Genomic DNA, 17,395 nt, shown 5'->3' on the forward strand with positions numbered 1-17,395 from the left:
ATAATAAAATAATAATCTGTTAGAAATATGAATGTACATTGGTTTTGTGCACATTGTATTTTGGGGCATCATTGAGGGATTGGTGACCATTTTATTTGTCTTACTATTCCTTCCTGTTAACACATATTAATTTTTGCCTTCATCTTCTCCTTTTGTATCTACAGAAGAAATCTCACAAAACTCTCCCTCATCTTCAGTCACATGCTGGCAGAAATCAAAGCAATCTTTCCAAATGGCCAGTTCCAGGGAGATAACTTTCGTATCACTAAAGCAGATGCTGCTGAATTCTGGAGAAAGTTTTTTGGAGACAAGTAAGCAAAAATTGTTTTCATTGTTTGGATATATCTTTGAAAGGTAACCTGGTCTTATTTCCCTTTCATGGTGTAGGTTGTACCTGTGTACATTTTGGTAATGTGCTTGAGTGTTATTGCTAAGCATCTTGATAAGTAATTTCTCTGTTTAAGCACCAAAAGTAGGTGTCAACATTTTAGAACTAAATAACTTTATAATATTTCAGTGCAATTATAACTTTATACAGGGTTATTTTAGCAAGGATTCATTAAGTTAAATAGTCTATATTATGAGAAACTGGTAATTTCTCAATTTTTTTCCTAACTTGAAATTTTAATATTTGTGTGATTTTAGTGAAAGGTTACACAGGAAATTAGGTGAATACTGAACGATATCTATTCCTCTTGTTCAGTGACATTGGCTACATTTTTTACAATGTGTCAACATTCTCAATACTTCCATTCTGTTCTCTCTTTCAATTTAGTTGCCATTCCCCCTCTCTCCCTTCTCATCCCTGCTTTAGGGTAAATGTGGGCTCGTGTAGGTTAAGGCTCATATAGATGATTTTTTAAAGGACTACTCATGGGTGAAAACATCTATTTTATGAGCTAATCTGTTGCTTATTTGAAAGGTTAAGCAATAGGCATCGTTTAGGTAAAACATTTTCAAGAATATCTCCAGGCAGTAAGTAGTCTTGTTGGCTTCTCTAGTCTTAACTGGTCTAGTTTAAGAATTTGCGTTTTATTGTACCTTCTTCTTCCCATTGTACCCCAGTCATCCCTTATGTATGTCTGAGGACGGTCACTAGTGGTATCCAGCCACCATCTGGGGCCTCTCATCTCGAGACTGGTTCGTGTAAACTGTTAGTCTTCGGTGGGTTTCTTCTTTGAGTCCTATGTTTCCTTCTTTCTCATTTTCTTCAGATACATAGAGACTAGTAGTTGAATATTAGAGAACTGCTCACACGCTTTTGGATCCCCAGCTCTTACTCACAGACCAGGCTGTAGATCATAACATTTGTGAACCACGTTATGACAAGGAACTGAGATGTCCCGTGAGACTGTGGTTCTAAGACTTTAGTCAGTAAATCAATTACCAAGTTGTTTGGTCATGTCTAGGAACTAATCGGTCTCTATACCCCCATGTGATACACACACACACACACACACACACACACACACACACATGCATTTGCCTACAAATATACCTATATCAATAGCTGCATATACACAATATATATTCCCATGTACGTGTTTGAATACATAACTGGGTGTGTAGTTTATATCCATATTTTTGGTTAATTGCTGTTACTGCAGTAACTATTGTTGTATTACAACTTTTACCAAAAATGCCGCGTATTTTTATAAATGTAGTGTCATTGTTAACTTGGTCAGGTTTGGCATATTTCCCCCACATTCTCTATCTACTGTGGTAGGTCAATAGTTTGAAACCACCAGCAGTTCCAAGGGAGAAAGATGGGGCTTTCTACTCCTGTAAAGACTTAACAGCCCCTGAACTCACAGGAGCAGCTCTGTCCTGTTGTCCAGGTTCCCCGTGAGTCAGGATTGATTCAATGGCAGTGAGTCTGGCTGGCTGTGGACTATCTAAAGACAGCCTCCTGTCCTTTCCCCTTGAAAATTGATCTAACAAAGGACAGAAAGAAATATGCATTCTCTAAATATAGCATAAATAACATGCTATGCCACTTTGAGGGAGGGGAATAGACTTTTAGGAATCTAGCACTGACTCCTAGAGGAGTGGTGTATAAGCTTGATTTGACCTGGAACTGAGGTGGGGCAAGGCCTGTGCACTGTGATTCAGGCTTTCCTTGCATTTTTGCACAGAAAGTGTGTGAACAAAATACAGAGATGAGATCAGTTTTATGCTCTGTTGTTGACTCAGGATAAGCACTGAACTACTATCGGCAAGGTCAGTGGTTCAAACCCACCATCACCTCCTGAGGAGAAAGTTGGTCACCCCGTATAGCATTTTTATGAGTTCACATGGATTCAATGACAGTGGGTTTGGAGGCCATTAGATTACGTAGCCAACGAAGTTTTTTTCTCCCGCCTTTAAGTACTTTCTTTCAGAAAAATAAATAATTATATGAGTTTGATAAATAATAACCGAATGTCTGAAGTCAGCATGTATTAAAAGGAACTTACAAAATTTTGTTGAAATCTAGTTAGTTGAACAAGAAACACATCTCAGGATGCAAATGCTTTCTCGTCCTTAAAAAACACAATCCCCTTTTGTTTGATAGCACACACAGAAAACGCAGGCTAAACTCAGAATAGTACGAAGAAAGAGTGCTTGCTTACAGATTGACATAGGTTTTTATTTTAAGGTCTCTTAATCCTTAACTTTGAAAAATTGCCATCTAATACCCTTTTAATGATTTTAGCATTGTTCCAGATAATTAAGGTAATATGTCCCCTGTAATTTATTTTCGCTTTTATGAATTATGCTTACCTATAGTTGTCCCCATAATTAGAACATGTTTACATAGATTTATGTGCATTTTATTAGATACATAACTTTCTTGGCTTAGAAAATAATCAAGCCTATTTCTCACTTCTTATTGCTAGAATTGACTCTAAAACAAATGTTATTGATTACAACACATTCATCATAATCTGTAGGAACTGAAGAATGCAATACTATTATTGACATTGATATGGACGTTCTATATGACAGAAACCTAGCTATTTGTAATGGTCTTATGTCCATTTACAAATTTTTGATAATAATAATTAACATGTAATCCCAATCTGAATACCTAGATAAATATTCGGGAAGGGTTGAATGCAGTGAAGGAGTTCCCAATGTCCAGGGGAGAGACCCGAGAGGATTTCATGCGGGGGGATAGCTGTTGCACTGATACTGTGAGCCTAAAATAACATGTTATTACCCTTAGGCGTAAGCATCATCGTAGCGGTTTTAAGAAAATCCTCATGGCAAATAATTTGTGATATTTTTCTTTGAAAAGTGAAAATTCTGACTGGTTGAGAAAGTCACTAAATTATGGAAAGATTACTCAGGTTTTTCAAATGGGTAGTTTGTTGTCACCTTAAATTACAGAAAATTCTGCTTTTCAGGTATCTCTGTTGCTCATTGTTTGTAATATAAAGGGTCTAAAGTGTGTGTTTAACCTATACATTGGTGAAAACCCTACTAAATCTAATCTTGAATTATTGATTAAATACTCTTTACTCTGTGCCATGTTTTCAGACTTGTAAAAGCTGCTTCAGCTGCCGTTTGTCTTTAGCATGTTTGTTTGACATGAGATTTAAATGACAAGCCGGCAGTAGCATTTATGAATACGAATATGTCTATAATCATCAAAATGAGTGTTTCTTTTATTAGACCACTAGAGAAATAATCTTTCTATTCACCTTGTAATATGAGAGTATTTTATTGGATAACTGAAAATGTGAATGAATGGTGTGACCTTTCAAACACACTGCCATCGAGTCAGTGCCGACTCACGGTGACCACGTAGGAGAGTACAGCAGCACCCTTGTGGATTTCTGAGCACATAACTCTTTATGGGAGTGGAAAGCCCGGTCTTTCTCCCAAAGCAGATGGTGGTTTTGAGCTGCTCACAGCCCACATTGTCACCACCATGCCACCAGGGCCCCGTTTTCAAACGGTAGACTTTTAAAATTTCAATTCCACTCTAATATCAGTTTCTATTTTCTCATAACTTAGTTCTCATATGGAAGCATTCCTGTCATTTGTCCTGCCAAACAGTGAGACCATCCACGAGTGCATTCTTTTGATCTAACCAGTGCTTTTAAAATTGAAAATAACATTGTTTCCAAAAAACAGAACTATTGAGAGGTTGGATCTAAATACATGCAAAAAGATCGAGCTTTATAAAGCAGCTCATAATTTAGGTCTGTTGTGATCATCATTACAAAAGAAAAGAGTCAACAGGAAGAATAAATTAGAGTTGAATTAACACTGGTTGCAAGCTGTTGATCAAAGGATGTTGAAAAACTTCTAAAGGCAATGTTACAAATGAGATTGCACAAAAGTGGAGAAAACAATTTGCTCCTTCCTATGCCTACTGTTTGTTTCAGTCCTTTCTAACCTTTTTGAAGCCATGACAGAGCCCACCCACATTTCTGATCAGGGCCCAAGCCCAGTGATGCAGAGACTCCAGCAGCCCCATTGGTGGACATTGAGGAGACTAGCTGACCGATTGGAGACAAACCTGGTGCTCGTCCTCCAAAAAGTCCATAGAACAATGCTACTCAGTACCCATGGGATCACGATGATCTGAAATACATTTGGTGGCAGCTAGGGACAACACTGTTTGCCAAGCACATTGGTGGGGAACACTGAATTTACTAGATTTCTTAATGCAGATTCACTGAGTCTTTAATAATTCAATACTGCTTTTGCTTTCTTGGTCAAGGCATATATAGTAGAAACATCTAGGAAAAGATTAAGGGACATTATTGAATAAGTATGTTTCAGGAAGTTCTGCTAAGTAAAGCCAATAGGCAATTTAATCTAAGTAAGCTTTAGGAAATTGAACTCAAACTCACTGCCATTGAGTTGATTCCAACTCATAGCAACCCTATGAGGGGCGAACTGCCCCTGTGAGTTTCTGAGATTGTAAAAGTCTCATATTTCTCCTTCGAAGTAGCTGGTGGTTTTAAACTGATGACCTTGTGGTTAATCAATCCACTGTGCCACCAGGGCTCCTAAACTCTAGGAATGATAGTTTATAAACCAGAAACATTAAGCATAACACTCCAAATCTGTAATAATTTCCTTTTAAAGATCCCAAAGGACACATTAATATGATTGGGCAATCATTTTACTAAGTGACCAGGTAGCAGTTCTCAGGCTACTGAGCTGAGCACCTCTTGATATTGAAGATATTGAAACACGAATTTCCAATCAGATTGGAATTCAACTAACACCACAGAATCCTTCTGAATCCTCTTACTCTTACTTTTTTCCTCCTCCTAACTTCCTGGGTTACTGTTAGAACCTTCTAATTGGGCTCCTATCCTCACATCCACCTTAGCTTGTTGTTCTCTGTTCAGCTATTGTGCTTTCTAAACTCTAAAGCTAATCATCTCAGTCTTTTTGCCTGAAGTTCTCTGTGAATCCTTATTGAGTCTGGGTTAAAGACTAAAAATCTCATTAACATGTCAAGCTTTAGGAACTGTCTGTTTTTTTTCCCTTCAGCTTCATCTCTGTATTCAGCTAATCTTCAAAGAAATAAATGAAAGTACTCAATATTCCTATTCCCTGAAGTACTTCTATTTTCGCACCTTGGTATCTTTATCTCTCTAATTTGCATTAGTTGCTTGGGAAGCTAGTCACCTGTGCCCCACCCAGTGTTGTCTCTGTGTCCCTTTGATTTGACCATCCTAATTTAAAGTGGAGCTCTTTATGTGTCCAGGTGTTTTACTCACTTCCTTCATACGAGATTCTAATGCTTTGATCACATCAACTATACATCTGAGTAGACTATACAGTGTCCTAGAAGACAGGAAGCTTCGTGCCCCACCCCCCTCTTATAGCCCCCTCGGAGCCTGCCATATTTCCTGAAATGTATGGGGACTAGTAAATGTTAACTCTATCTGTGAATACTTAAATGCATGCATATGCATGAGTGAATAATATCTATCTTCGCTCACAATTTGAAGTAATACATACAACTTGAAAATTTAAAATCAGTTCCTCTTCCCTTGAGCATGCTTAGTGTGCTCTAGCTGAAATAAGTAAAAATTAAATCCTTGATTTGCAATCGCAGAGATTTCCATAGGCAAAATATTGAATAGTGTAGGAAGTGCCAAAAGAAGAGAGAAGGAAAGAGCATAGTTATTGTATCAAAATATATAGCTACCCTACTCAAATGTTGCTCCTTGCTCACTTTTTAAGTTAAAAAATTAGTAAAAAGACACATTATAATGGCAAACTGTGTGCTCAATTATTTTACATATGCCAGATCCATGTTCAATATACCGTATATACTCGAGTATAAGCTGAGTTTTTCAGCACATTTTTAATGCATTTTCTGTGGTAAAATTAGGTGCCTCGGCGTATACGCGATTATATTTGGTAATCTTTAGACAGTCTTTAAATGGTAATGGAACAAGTCCACTGAAGTGTACATAAACAACACATTGAGTAGTTGTGATGAAACGGGGTGTGAGTACATGGATGTGGGTTTGAGCATTTAAGCTCTCCTTTTACTTACTTTTCCACAGGTAATACTAGACTTTGCATGAAGATAAAAGCAAAGCCCATAGTTAGTTTTGTAATGTTGTGTGCATCCCTACGTAAATGTGGGGTAGACGTTAGGAGACCCCCTGCGTGACATAGGGGAGAAAAAGTGATTTGTTTACAGCCCTGTTCATTGTTTCTGCTCTTGATTTCCTGGGGAAGTGATATGGACATTCTTTGGATTCCTGTATATTTTTTTCACTTTTAATAGGAAAGGACAGTTTTTGTTTTTTACTTTCCAGTGAATCATATTTTTCTAACATATTAACTAGATCGGTTTTCTATCTAATCAAAGAAATGGAATGTCAATGTACTTAATAAAAGGAGGACGTGCAGAATAGTATTTTCAGCAGGAAACGATGGCATTAGGAACTTTGGGAAGATAAAAAATAGAATTGAAATAGAACTGAAAAGCTAGCCAATGACTGTTACTGTTTAGCTACCCTCTTTTACTTTTCCTCTCAGTCATAGTACCTTCATATCTGTAGAGACAGTAATATCTCAGCATTTGTTACCGCTCCAGGCGGTGCAACTCGTTGTGCCAAGATCCTAGATGCTAAACCAAGGGGAAGAAAACCAATACACAACCATGTAGTTTTCTACTGATAAATCTTCCAATGTAGGAAGTCAGTTTCAAAGATGATAAATATTTAAAACAGGTTCTGTGCAATTAGAGAAGAGTGAAAGACTGTCAGAAGTCATATGCTAATTGTTTACTTGAGGAGCTGGTATTTGTATTAGGCATGCATGTATTTTTAAGAGCATCTAAGAAGTGTGTACAGTGGGAGATGTTAGTGGTGACGGAATTGTTTATGGTGCTTATTATAGTTCAAACAAAAAAAGGTATGCAGTAACCTCAAGGAAACACGCACGACTTTTTTTTTTCCATCTTAATTTTTTTTGGCCTTCCTCCTGTGTGCTTACCTATTGGAGTTGATTCACCGAGTTGATTTGACTCATCTAATGCCCCTCTATGATGGAGTGGAAATGGCACTCTCGAGTTGCTAATGCTGTACATCTTACTGAAGAATATTGCCACACCTCCTCTCTGTGAAGCAAATAGTGGTTCCCTTGGCAACTGGGCACTTCAGCCACCACGCCACTAGAGCCCTTCCCTTCAGCCCTTCAGAAAGTGCCATTTGTCCCTGTAGATTCACCCCATTTAGATTCTGATTCTCAGCTTTCAAACTTGATGTTTTTAAGAGCACTTTTGGAGGATAGGCCCAAATTAACTGAGCTCAAGGACTTGTTCATAATCCAGAATAATGATTTTACTAACTTATAGTGATTCGTGCAACTATCAGACAGATGCCAGTGATGCTGTGCCTTGTGTGTAAAAGCATGTTATAGTCAGAACATTCTGTAGTGTCCATGGAGTGAAACCATGAGGTGACGGTTTATGATCCACGACAGGCACTCCCTTAACTCACGGAACAGATCACTGGAAACTGTTGACTCTTACAAATGACGTCAATGCTTCTGCTTCTGTCTTTAGTACATTCTTGTGTCATCTCGATTTTTAATTTTTATTCATTGCTCTTACAGATATTATAACAATCCATATTTCAATTAGAGCAAGCATAATTGTACAAATGCTACCACCACCAGTTTCTATACATTTTAATTCTTCTTGAATTCTTTGATATCAGCTCCCCATTATCCCTCCCCCCACCCTATCTTATTCCATATTTTTAAGTTGAACTGTAACACCCTTGTTCCTTGCATGTGTGAGAGCAAGGTGAGGATCCATTGATAGAGTTTTAAGTAGGAATGTAGGCACAGTTGCATTTTAGATGCATCACTTAGGTTATCATTTGCATGGGTTTGATGTGGTCTCTAAACCTGGTCGATTCTATGCCCTTATTCTTATTATCGGAAACTTTTAAGCACAGCCTCAACCTATCCATCGACCCATTTGTAGATATACATATAAATTATAGACATCTTCTATACAAGTAAAGCACATTAATTTATTAATGATAATGATTAAAAAGTAAAACATTTATATGATATAAAATTCAAATATAATTTCACCATCTCTTCTGATCTGGAAGAGAATCTCTCATGTGCTCATGTGCCTTAGATTCACTCTGATGCATGCCGTAGAGGAGGAGAGATAATCTAGAGAGGTGGGAGATTGATGTAGAACACTGGGTGATAGTGGCATTGTCTAAATTAAGAATCCCTTAATCTTCAGAATATGAAGATGAATTTAATATAATCATGAACAAGATGTGTTAAAAGGGAGGCAGGAATGAAATCTGATGCCATAATTTCTGATGACTAATCAAGTGGGTACTTGCCATTGAGATGGGGAATATAGGAAGAGGAGAGATTAGGCAACCAGGTAAGTGCTGTCAGACAGCTGAACAGTTTTATGGACATAGATAAATTCAAGGAGAGTTACATATTAGAAGATTGGATATTATCTTAGGCTGGGTTCTCTACAGAAGCAAAACCATTGAAGCTTAAATGTGTGTACAGAAATAAATTTATATGAAGAAAACTGCTCACACAATTGTAGAAACAAGTAAGTCCACATCCTGGCACATCTGAAGTCCGTGGGTCAGATGTTAGGCTGGTGGCTCTGGGGATGAGTTGGACCCCAGAGTGGCAGAAAGCTGGCAGGCTGCTGGGTGCGGAGTGGAGTGAACGCAAGGCTCATAACTGCAGAGGTGAGTGGTCCTAAGGTAGGTAGGTAGGTAAGTCAGATGGTGGGCAAGTGACAACTCCCAGGACTGACAGGTTGTTTCCTTCAGTCTAAAGATCCAGAGATACAGATGCTGAATTCAGACCAAGCAAGATTTTCTACATTGTCTACTTTAATTGGAAACGGGCCATACCACGCAAGTCCTCTCAGTTGATAAAGGTTTTATCTCCCCTAATCTTGTAACCGATTAACTGCTCTTAGAGGATCTGATGATGTTGCTGACTACATCATGTTAGATCACATCATGAGGTTAGTAGGTGTTAAATGTCAAACCACCAAGAATCTTGGCCCAGTCAAGTTGACAAAATCTTAGCTATAAAAGATACCGTATATACTCATGTATAAGCCGAGTTTTTCAGCACATTTTTAATGCACTTTTTCTGGTAAAATTAGGTGCCTTGGCTGATATTTGGGTCGGCTTATATTCGAGTATAGTAAAAAATGGCAGAAATAATGCAGAATAGAGGTAGAGATTTTAAAGGTACTATTCTAGCAATCAGAATTTGAATTTTATGACAGCCTTTAGAATGTTTTCTTGGCCTCATGAACTATTTACATTAAAAAATGCTCACGTTTAAAAATTTAATTTGATATGAAAACTTTACTGTTGGAAAAATGAGATGTTAGGCAAAATAACTGAATTCTGATAGGACTGCAATTGGCTGGACCTCGGTGGCAGGTCTCCCATTTAAATGTGGTCGCTCCCAATATGTCACTAAAACTACCCAGATCAACACACTCATCTGTATAGTTCTTGGATCACCTCTGAAATGGATAAGAAACGACTGGGCGAATGGTACACCCAACACAGAAGTGACAGTGAACATACAGAGGCCAGCCCTTGAAGAATTTTTATAAGTCAAGTATCCAGTAGTGAAAACGAAGGATGTGGAGTAGTTGCCATGAAAGTAGGGGGCACAAAAATGTGGGGGAGTGGGGTTTTAATAGAAACAAGAGAAAGGCAGAATTTAAAGAGAAATGGACTAGGTAATAATAATGACCAGCCAAACTAGATAGAGAATGGAAAGTTTTCACGAGCTGTAGTTGCAAAGTAGCTTTTGTTACCTATTTTTAATATTTGCAATTTCACTTATTACCAAAACCATATAATAAAACTCAGAAAAACAGCCACTGAGTCTATGCTGACTCGAGCGCCCCCTAGAGGATAGGGTAGAACTCTTCCTGTGAGCTTCCGAGATTGGAGATGCGATTTACTGGGAATAGAAGGCCGGTCTTTCTCCCGAGGAGCTGCTGATGCTTTCTAACTACCGACCTCTCCGTTAACAACTCAACTCATATCCCTGTTGCCACCAGGCTCCTCCTAAAACCCCAATAGGCTCCATGTTAAAAATAAAAGTGTGCATTAAGGTAGGTACAATATTTTTCTGGTGTGTAATAATGAAGTAAATTACTAAAATGTTGAGAACACTTGTTTTTAACATCATTTAGAAACCAAATCTGTGCAACGCCCTGCTTTAAAACAACAACTCAAATAACCATGCACACTTCTCTAGTCTGTAGTTCTAGTAGGTCATTTTATTTGATTTACTTTATTAACCACGATTTTGTAAAACTTTATGTTCTCATCTCAGAACTTCTTATGGTCCTTTTCTTACCCCTGGATAGTTAACATAGAGAAACCTGAGACCCATTACTTCTAAAAGCGTTTTCATATGTGGAGTTGAATTTTAAACTACGTTTTGTTAAAATTTTATTTTATTGAAAGATACCCATATATAAAATATGTAGAGAAGGAATTAATGTATTAGATTGTATTTAGTAAGTGTGTCTGGATTCAAAGAGGCCCTGGATTTTATTCGCTAGTTCATTTCTTTTTAAAAGATTCTGCTATATTGAAAAGATTGAAATTGTTTCTCATTTAGAAGCAAAGAATACATTTGTTAACAGCTTTGGAACATAGAGGAAGTGGTGTCTGTGTGCACGCAGGTATGCTGTTTTGTTTGGTTTTTTTTGCACTACATTGTCAGAATTAGGGTTTAGGGAGCACAAATGTAAGTGCAAGAAATTAGGGTTTGCAAGAAAATGTTTATGTTCTTTTGTTTTGCCCTTCTCCATATACTTTGTGCCTTTTGCTACTGCTCATGGAACTGGGATAGACTAGCTTGTTATTTGTCAGTAGAGCAGAGTCTCAGATCTTATAAAATCAACCCCCTCCTCCCAATGAGGAAATATTCCTATTTCTCCCCAATGAGGAAATATTCCTATTTCTGTTCATAAAAGCAATTGAAATTGCAAAGGCAAAGTTATGTAGCCACACATCAATCACACAACAAGAGGGAGACGAAATGTTCCAGAAGCCCCTTGACAACAGTTCCCAAGAAACACTGTGGTTCCACAGCAGGATAGGTTTATTTCTGTACTTTATCAATAAATTCTCTCTGGCATTTGCTCTCTTTCCCAACCTGTCAACTTTTGGCTTTATGTTCAAGAATTTTATCCCCATCCGTGGCCATCTTCAGCCTGGTGATGATCACCTCTCCTGAGTGAATGCCCCCGTGGACAATTGGCTTTTGTGCAGCACCCACTCGATGTAGGTGACGTGCTTCTTTCTGTAAACTTGGACTACCTGCTGATTTGCTGGACTTTGTTGTGTCCTTGACTCACCTGGACCTCATCATCCTCATGGATGAAATTGTGGTTCTTGCTGTAGTTGGAGATCACGAAGGGGTTGAAATTCATGGTGACCTGTACAATTCTTTAGAGTCATCATCTTGTTCTGTCAAATGAAAACGTTTTGTGACTTAATGGTACAACTCAAGTTTTAAAAAATCAATATAGGAATTTATATTTTATAAATCTGTTTCATAGTAGATAGCTAATATTTTGCCTTTCTATCCTTTCTTATTTTGAATGTTAATTATTTTTTAAGAACTAGTAGGAATAAAAATCATAACTCTTTCCATTTAGAGCTTTGTTTTTTCTTTGTTATTCTTCGTTTTTTAATAGTCTCTTATTAGAGGCCATTTTAAGGGATTTTAGACATAGCAGTATAGGGACCCCTTGTGTGTAGTGATTACATCTTGGGCTACAGTCTGAAAGGTCAGCAGTTCAAAACCACTAAGCGCTCCTTGGAAAAAGATGGGGCTTCCTGGCTGTGTGACAGTTACTGTCTGGAAAGTCACAGGCCAATTCTACCCAGTCTATTGAGTTGCTGTGATGCGTCAGCATTGATCCTATGGCAATGAGGATGTTTTTTTCTTGTTGGGCAGGTGATGTGGGGGGGATAGCTTTACATAGCAGTATATCATTCCCATGTGACAGATGGTAGATGTCTCAGTTTTCTCTTGGTTCAATTTTATTTCAATATCTAACAAACTTAACCTAATTGGCCTTCTTACAGAGATATATGAGAAACTTTGTCTTATTGCTGAGTTAGTTGCTTGTTAGAACAGCCCGGGCTATTCATGCCCAAGAGAAAATTAATCTAAAGCCTACTTAAGACTTCCTGTAACAAAGGTTAATAATTTGGGGGTATAAAACAATAATAAAAGCCAAATCCACTCCCATCGAGTCTACTCTGCCTCACGGATACCTTAGGTAGGGTTTCTGAGTCTGGAAGTCCTTGCACGGGCAGGCAGCCTGATCGTTTCCCATGGAGAGCAACTGGTGGTTTAGAACCTGTGGCTAACAGTCCCATGCTTATCCACAGCACTGCTTGGATAAGCACTGCTTGGCCCCTCTGTTTTTGAGTATATTTCTATTGTATTCATTTAGTATAACCTCAATAGACCAAAGACCTCTTCCCCATGGCCCATGTACTGTTACATGTACTGTGGCTCATGAATGTGCTCTGTATCATCGACCTTTCAGAGACAATGCACAGAACAGTGGTGCTTTAGGAAGAAAAGAGTGAATGTGCATTCTTAAAGCATGAACTGTATTCACAGATTTTCCTTTCTGCGCTTTCCAGCAGTAAACTTTTTAATTTCCAACCTAGAAAATAAATCTTCACATGCACAAAGTAATTTCATGGCGATTGTAAATTTAATCCTTACTGTGTTCAGAAGCAGAGACAGAGCCCTGGTGTTGTAGGGAGTATACATGGGGCTGTGACCTGTAAGAGCCCACTGGTGACTGTCCCAGAGAACGATGAGGCCTTCTCAAGGCTCCCCAAAGACTTGCAGCTTCAGAAACCCACAAGAGCAGCTCTGCCTATCCTGCAAGGCTGCTATTGGGCAGGATTGACTCAATGGCAGTGAGTTACATTCAGAAATTAGGATATGAGGTTAACAATTAGAAATCATAAACTGTAATGCATGGATGAGGTTACTGTGAAAATCAAGCATAATCTTAGAGAAGATCTTTTCCTTGTTTACTTGTTATGACTCTAGATTTAAGTTTCAAAGTGGGAAAAAATGAATGATACTCTTTTACTGTATGGAGAAATAATATTGTCTACATTGTAAAAGAAATAGTATAAAGCACCCCCCTCAATTACCTAACTTTTTTATCTTTTTCTATCAGACCTAGCAATGTTCATTTATTGGGAATGAGGAATGCATTTCAGTCCACTGGGTTTCGTAACCATAGTTACCATTCTACTAAAGCTAAGTTGTTGTGAGGCTCACTGTGTGGTTTAGATGCCTTTCAGTGGGCTGCTGGCAAGCTCTTGTTTTTCTTCATGAAACAGTAGTGATAATCTGCTAAGAAATTGCTACTGTTGTATGTTCTAAGGAATACTCATTAAAATTATTTAAGTAATAAATATGAATAAACTATCAACAGAGTGTAGGAATCATACCACTAATGCTTTGTGTTTATAATAACATAAGAATATTTCTATTCCTTATGAGGACCCTGTTCTTTTTCCGAAAAAAAAAAAAAAACTGGCTCTGACTTTTAAAGGTACTGACATCTAATATATTTTGTTGATTCAAGTGAATTTATATGTAGTTCAGATAACAATTCAAAAACGGGAATTGGTAAAATGAATAGGAGATTTTTGATGTATTTAAGGTCAAAATGGCATTTTTTATCTCTGAGCAAGAATTGATTTTAATAAACTATAACCACCTATCCTTCTCTGCCTTAGTTAGTGTACAAAATGTATAATCTTGTCAGTGTTACACTTCAGTTGTCTTGGTTATTCTTAGCTCTGCATTTCCTGGAAATTTAGATTCAGTTTATCAACTTCTGTTAAAAGTGTCTAATGACATCTTCTATAGGGATTATATTGAATCTGTAGATCAATTTGGTGAGAATTGATGTCTTCACAGTTTTGAAGAAGTATATATGTAATATCTCTTTTAATCTGACTGTTATGTGTGTGTTTCTAATGTTTCCTTGCACTTATTTTGTTGCCTTTATTTTTGTGTAATATTTTTAGATGCCTTTGTAAAAGTTAGCACTCTTTAAAATTTCCTGTTCTAGTTGTGTATTGCTGGCATTTAGGAATTTAGCTAATTGTGGTTGTTTAGTACCATCACGCTGGTTCTGAGCCGTAGCAAACGTATGCACAGCAGAATGGAACACTGCCCGCTCCTGGACCATCCTAGCCATTGTCCCTGTGCCTGAGCCCACTGTTGCAGCCACGGTGTCCATCGTCTCACTGAAGGCCTTCCTCTCTGTCACCAACCCTCCACTTTATCTTGATGGCCTTCTGCAGGCTCCGGTCTCTCCGGACAACATGTCCACAGTACGTGAGACAAAGTCTCACCATCTTTGCCTCTAAAGAACATTCTGGCCCTCCTTCTTCCAAGACAGATATGTTTGTCCTTTTATCAGTACTTGATACTTTCCGTTTTCTTCTCTGCCACCATAATTCAAATACTTCTCTTCTTCTTTAGTCTTCCTTCTTAAGTGTGCGACTCTCACGTGCATATGAGTCGATGGAAAATGCCATGGCTTGGGTAAGGCCCTCCTCAATCCTGAAAGTGACATGCTTGCTTTTCAATACTCTAAAGAGGTCTTGTGCAGCAAATTTATCCAATGCAATGCATCTTTTGATATCTTGACTCCTGCCTCCATGATCATTGATTGTGGACCCAAGGAAGACTGAATCCTTGAAAGCCTTAGCCTTTTCTCCATTTATCACAATCTTACCTCTTGGCTCCTTTGTGAGGATTTTAGTCTTCTTTACATTGAGTTTTAATCCATACGAAGACCACAGGCCTTGATCTACATCAGCAAGTGCTTCAAGTCTTCCTCCCTGTCAGCAAACAGGTTCGTGTGATTAGCATAGCACAGGTTGTTTAGAAGCCGTCCTCCAATCTTGATGCCGTTCTTCTTCAGAAAAGCCAGCGTCCCTGATGATTTGTTCAGCGTACAGATTGAGTATGGTGAGAAGATGCAACCCTGACACCCACCTCTTGATTTGAAACTCTTGTTCTGTTCATATAATTGCCTCTTGAGCTTGCTGTTGGGTCACCTTTCTTTGGAATGAGCACAAATGTGGTTCTCTTTCAATCACTTGGCGAAGTAGCTGTCTCACAAATTTCCTGGTCTAGAGGAGCGAGTGCTTCTAATGCTTCATCAGCTTGCTGAAACATTTCATTTGGCGTCCTATCAATCCCTTCAGCCTTGCTTCTGATTCATGCATTCTGTGCTTGAATCTCTTCCTTCAGCATTGTTGGTTCTGCTCATGCTACTTCATGAGATGGTGGACTGTCAACCAGTTCCTTTTGGTACTGGTAGAATCTAGCAGGGCCTTGTAGCAGGGCTTTCTACCCAGCAACCCTGTCAATTGTTAAATCTATTATTATTTTTCCTAATTTAATCTTTAGTTTCCTTTTGGTCTCCCGTAGTTTCACGCTACATGAAAAGCCTATGCTAATTAATTTTTTTTACTTTTTCTGTGATATGTTTTAAAGTACTTTTAAGATACATTTTACGTATTCCTTTTATGCATTCATTCTACTAGAAGTATAGAATTAACCCCCATACATATTTTTGGAAAATAAAAATCATAATTTCACTCAAATCTTGTTAACACTACTTAAGGTATTGTACATAGTTGTGAACTGTGTAGATCATAGAGGTCAGGCAATTTTTAAAATGCTAAAATAATATACTTTTCCTTGGCTGTGAATGTTTTCTAAATAATTTTAATTATAAATACTCCAAACACTGGATGTACTATAGTATGTCCCGTTATTGCTATGTGTAAATATACATACATATCTATGGGGTTGGCATCTGATGATCGCCTGCTAAGCAATGGGGAAGGGAGAAAGCAAACTCGACATCAGTAACGCCTAATGCCACTTTCTATGAGATGGAGCTCAGACTTGCCCCTCCTAAGGTGCACTTTCCCGTGCTTCACTTGAGTTTTGTAATTCATTGCAGTGGTAGCACAGACCACACAGACAATGCTCACGATGATGGGGTCTACTAGACCTGTTGACAGGTGAGGGATGCTCAGGATGTAGTTGTTCAGTTAAAACAATTTCTTCTCTGCCGAGCCTGCAGGCAGAACGCTCTCCTGCCCTCAGCCACTTGGCCTGGCCTCTGCCGTACTCAAACAGTGTCACAACACTTAAGGGGTTGTCAGTAAATGGCTGGGGCATGCTGCGCTGCTGTAAGCCTCCATACCAGCTCTGTCCATCAGTAAGCCTAGCTTCTCCTATGAGTGTCCCAGAGACACCCCACTCCACAAGCCAGACTCCTGCCCCACAGAACTCAGCGTTACTTGCTCTGTCAGCTGGCAAGTCCACTGTTCTCTAAGGTACACAATGGTTTTGAATAATTCACACTTAGAAACTACACATCATTATGAGACTTGTAGAGAAGTCTTTACATTGTAGTGCACATCTTTTCTTAAGGAAACTTTCTCAGAAATTCCCAGGAAGAGGCTTTCAGGGTTTTTAATGTGCCTTAAAAGTGTCTTCCTGGGATGCTATGTAAATTCTTATTCACACCAGAAGTTGACAGAAGTTCTTGTTTGCAAACACCTTTGTCTTTTTTGACATTCACACCATTGTTAAGTGGAACGTTTTGGTTTTGCACATCCTTAAGTACCGGGCTGCCAAATCAAAGGCCAAAGGTGCAAGTCTACCGGCTGTTCTGCAGGAGAAAGATGCTGCAGTCTGTTTCCATGGAGATCCCAGCCAGGAAAACTCAATGGAATAGTCTCCTCCGTCTTACAGGGTGACTAGTAGTTGGAATGAGTGTCGCCCTGTACAA

General features: G+C 38.5%; 1 protein-coding gene across 4 annotated transcripts in view; it reads left to right on the forward strand.

Moving 5' to 3' along the window:
- The window catches only part of CBLB (Cbl proto-oncogene B), a 238,033-nt gene that overhangs the window by 97,564 nt on the left and 123,074 nt on the right, over positions 1 to 17,395 (forward strand). For all 4 annotated transcript variants that reach the window (XM_075542586.1, XM_075542584.1, XM_075542585.1 and 1 more), the window contains exon 4: positions 165 to 311. In XM_075542586.1, the coding sequence (XP_075398701.1) occupies positions 165 to 311 (147 nt within the window). The remainder of the gene's footprint in view (positions 1 to 164; positions 312 to 17,395) is intronic.

The sequence above is a fragment of the Tenrec ecaudatus genome, chromosome 2 (genome assembly GCF_050624435.1).
Source record: "Tenrec ecaudatus isolate mTenEca1 chromosome 2, mTenEca1.hap1, whole genome shotgun sequence".
Taxonomy (NCBI): Eukaryota; Metazoa; Chordata; class Mammalia; order Afrosoricida; family Tenrecidae; genus Tenrec; species Tenrec ecaudatus.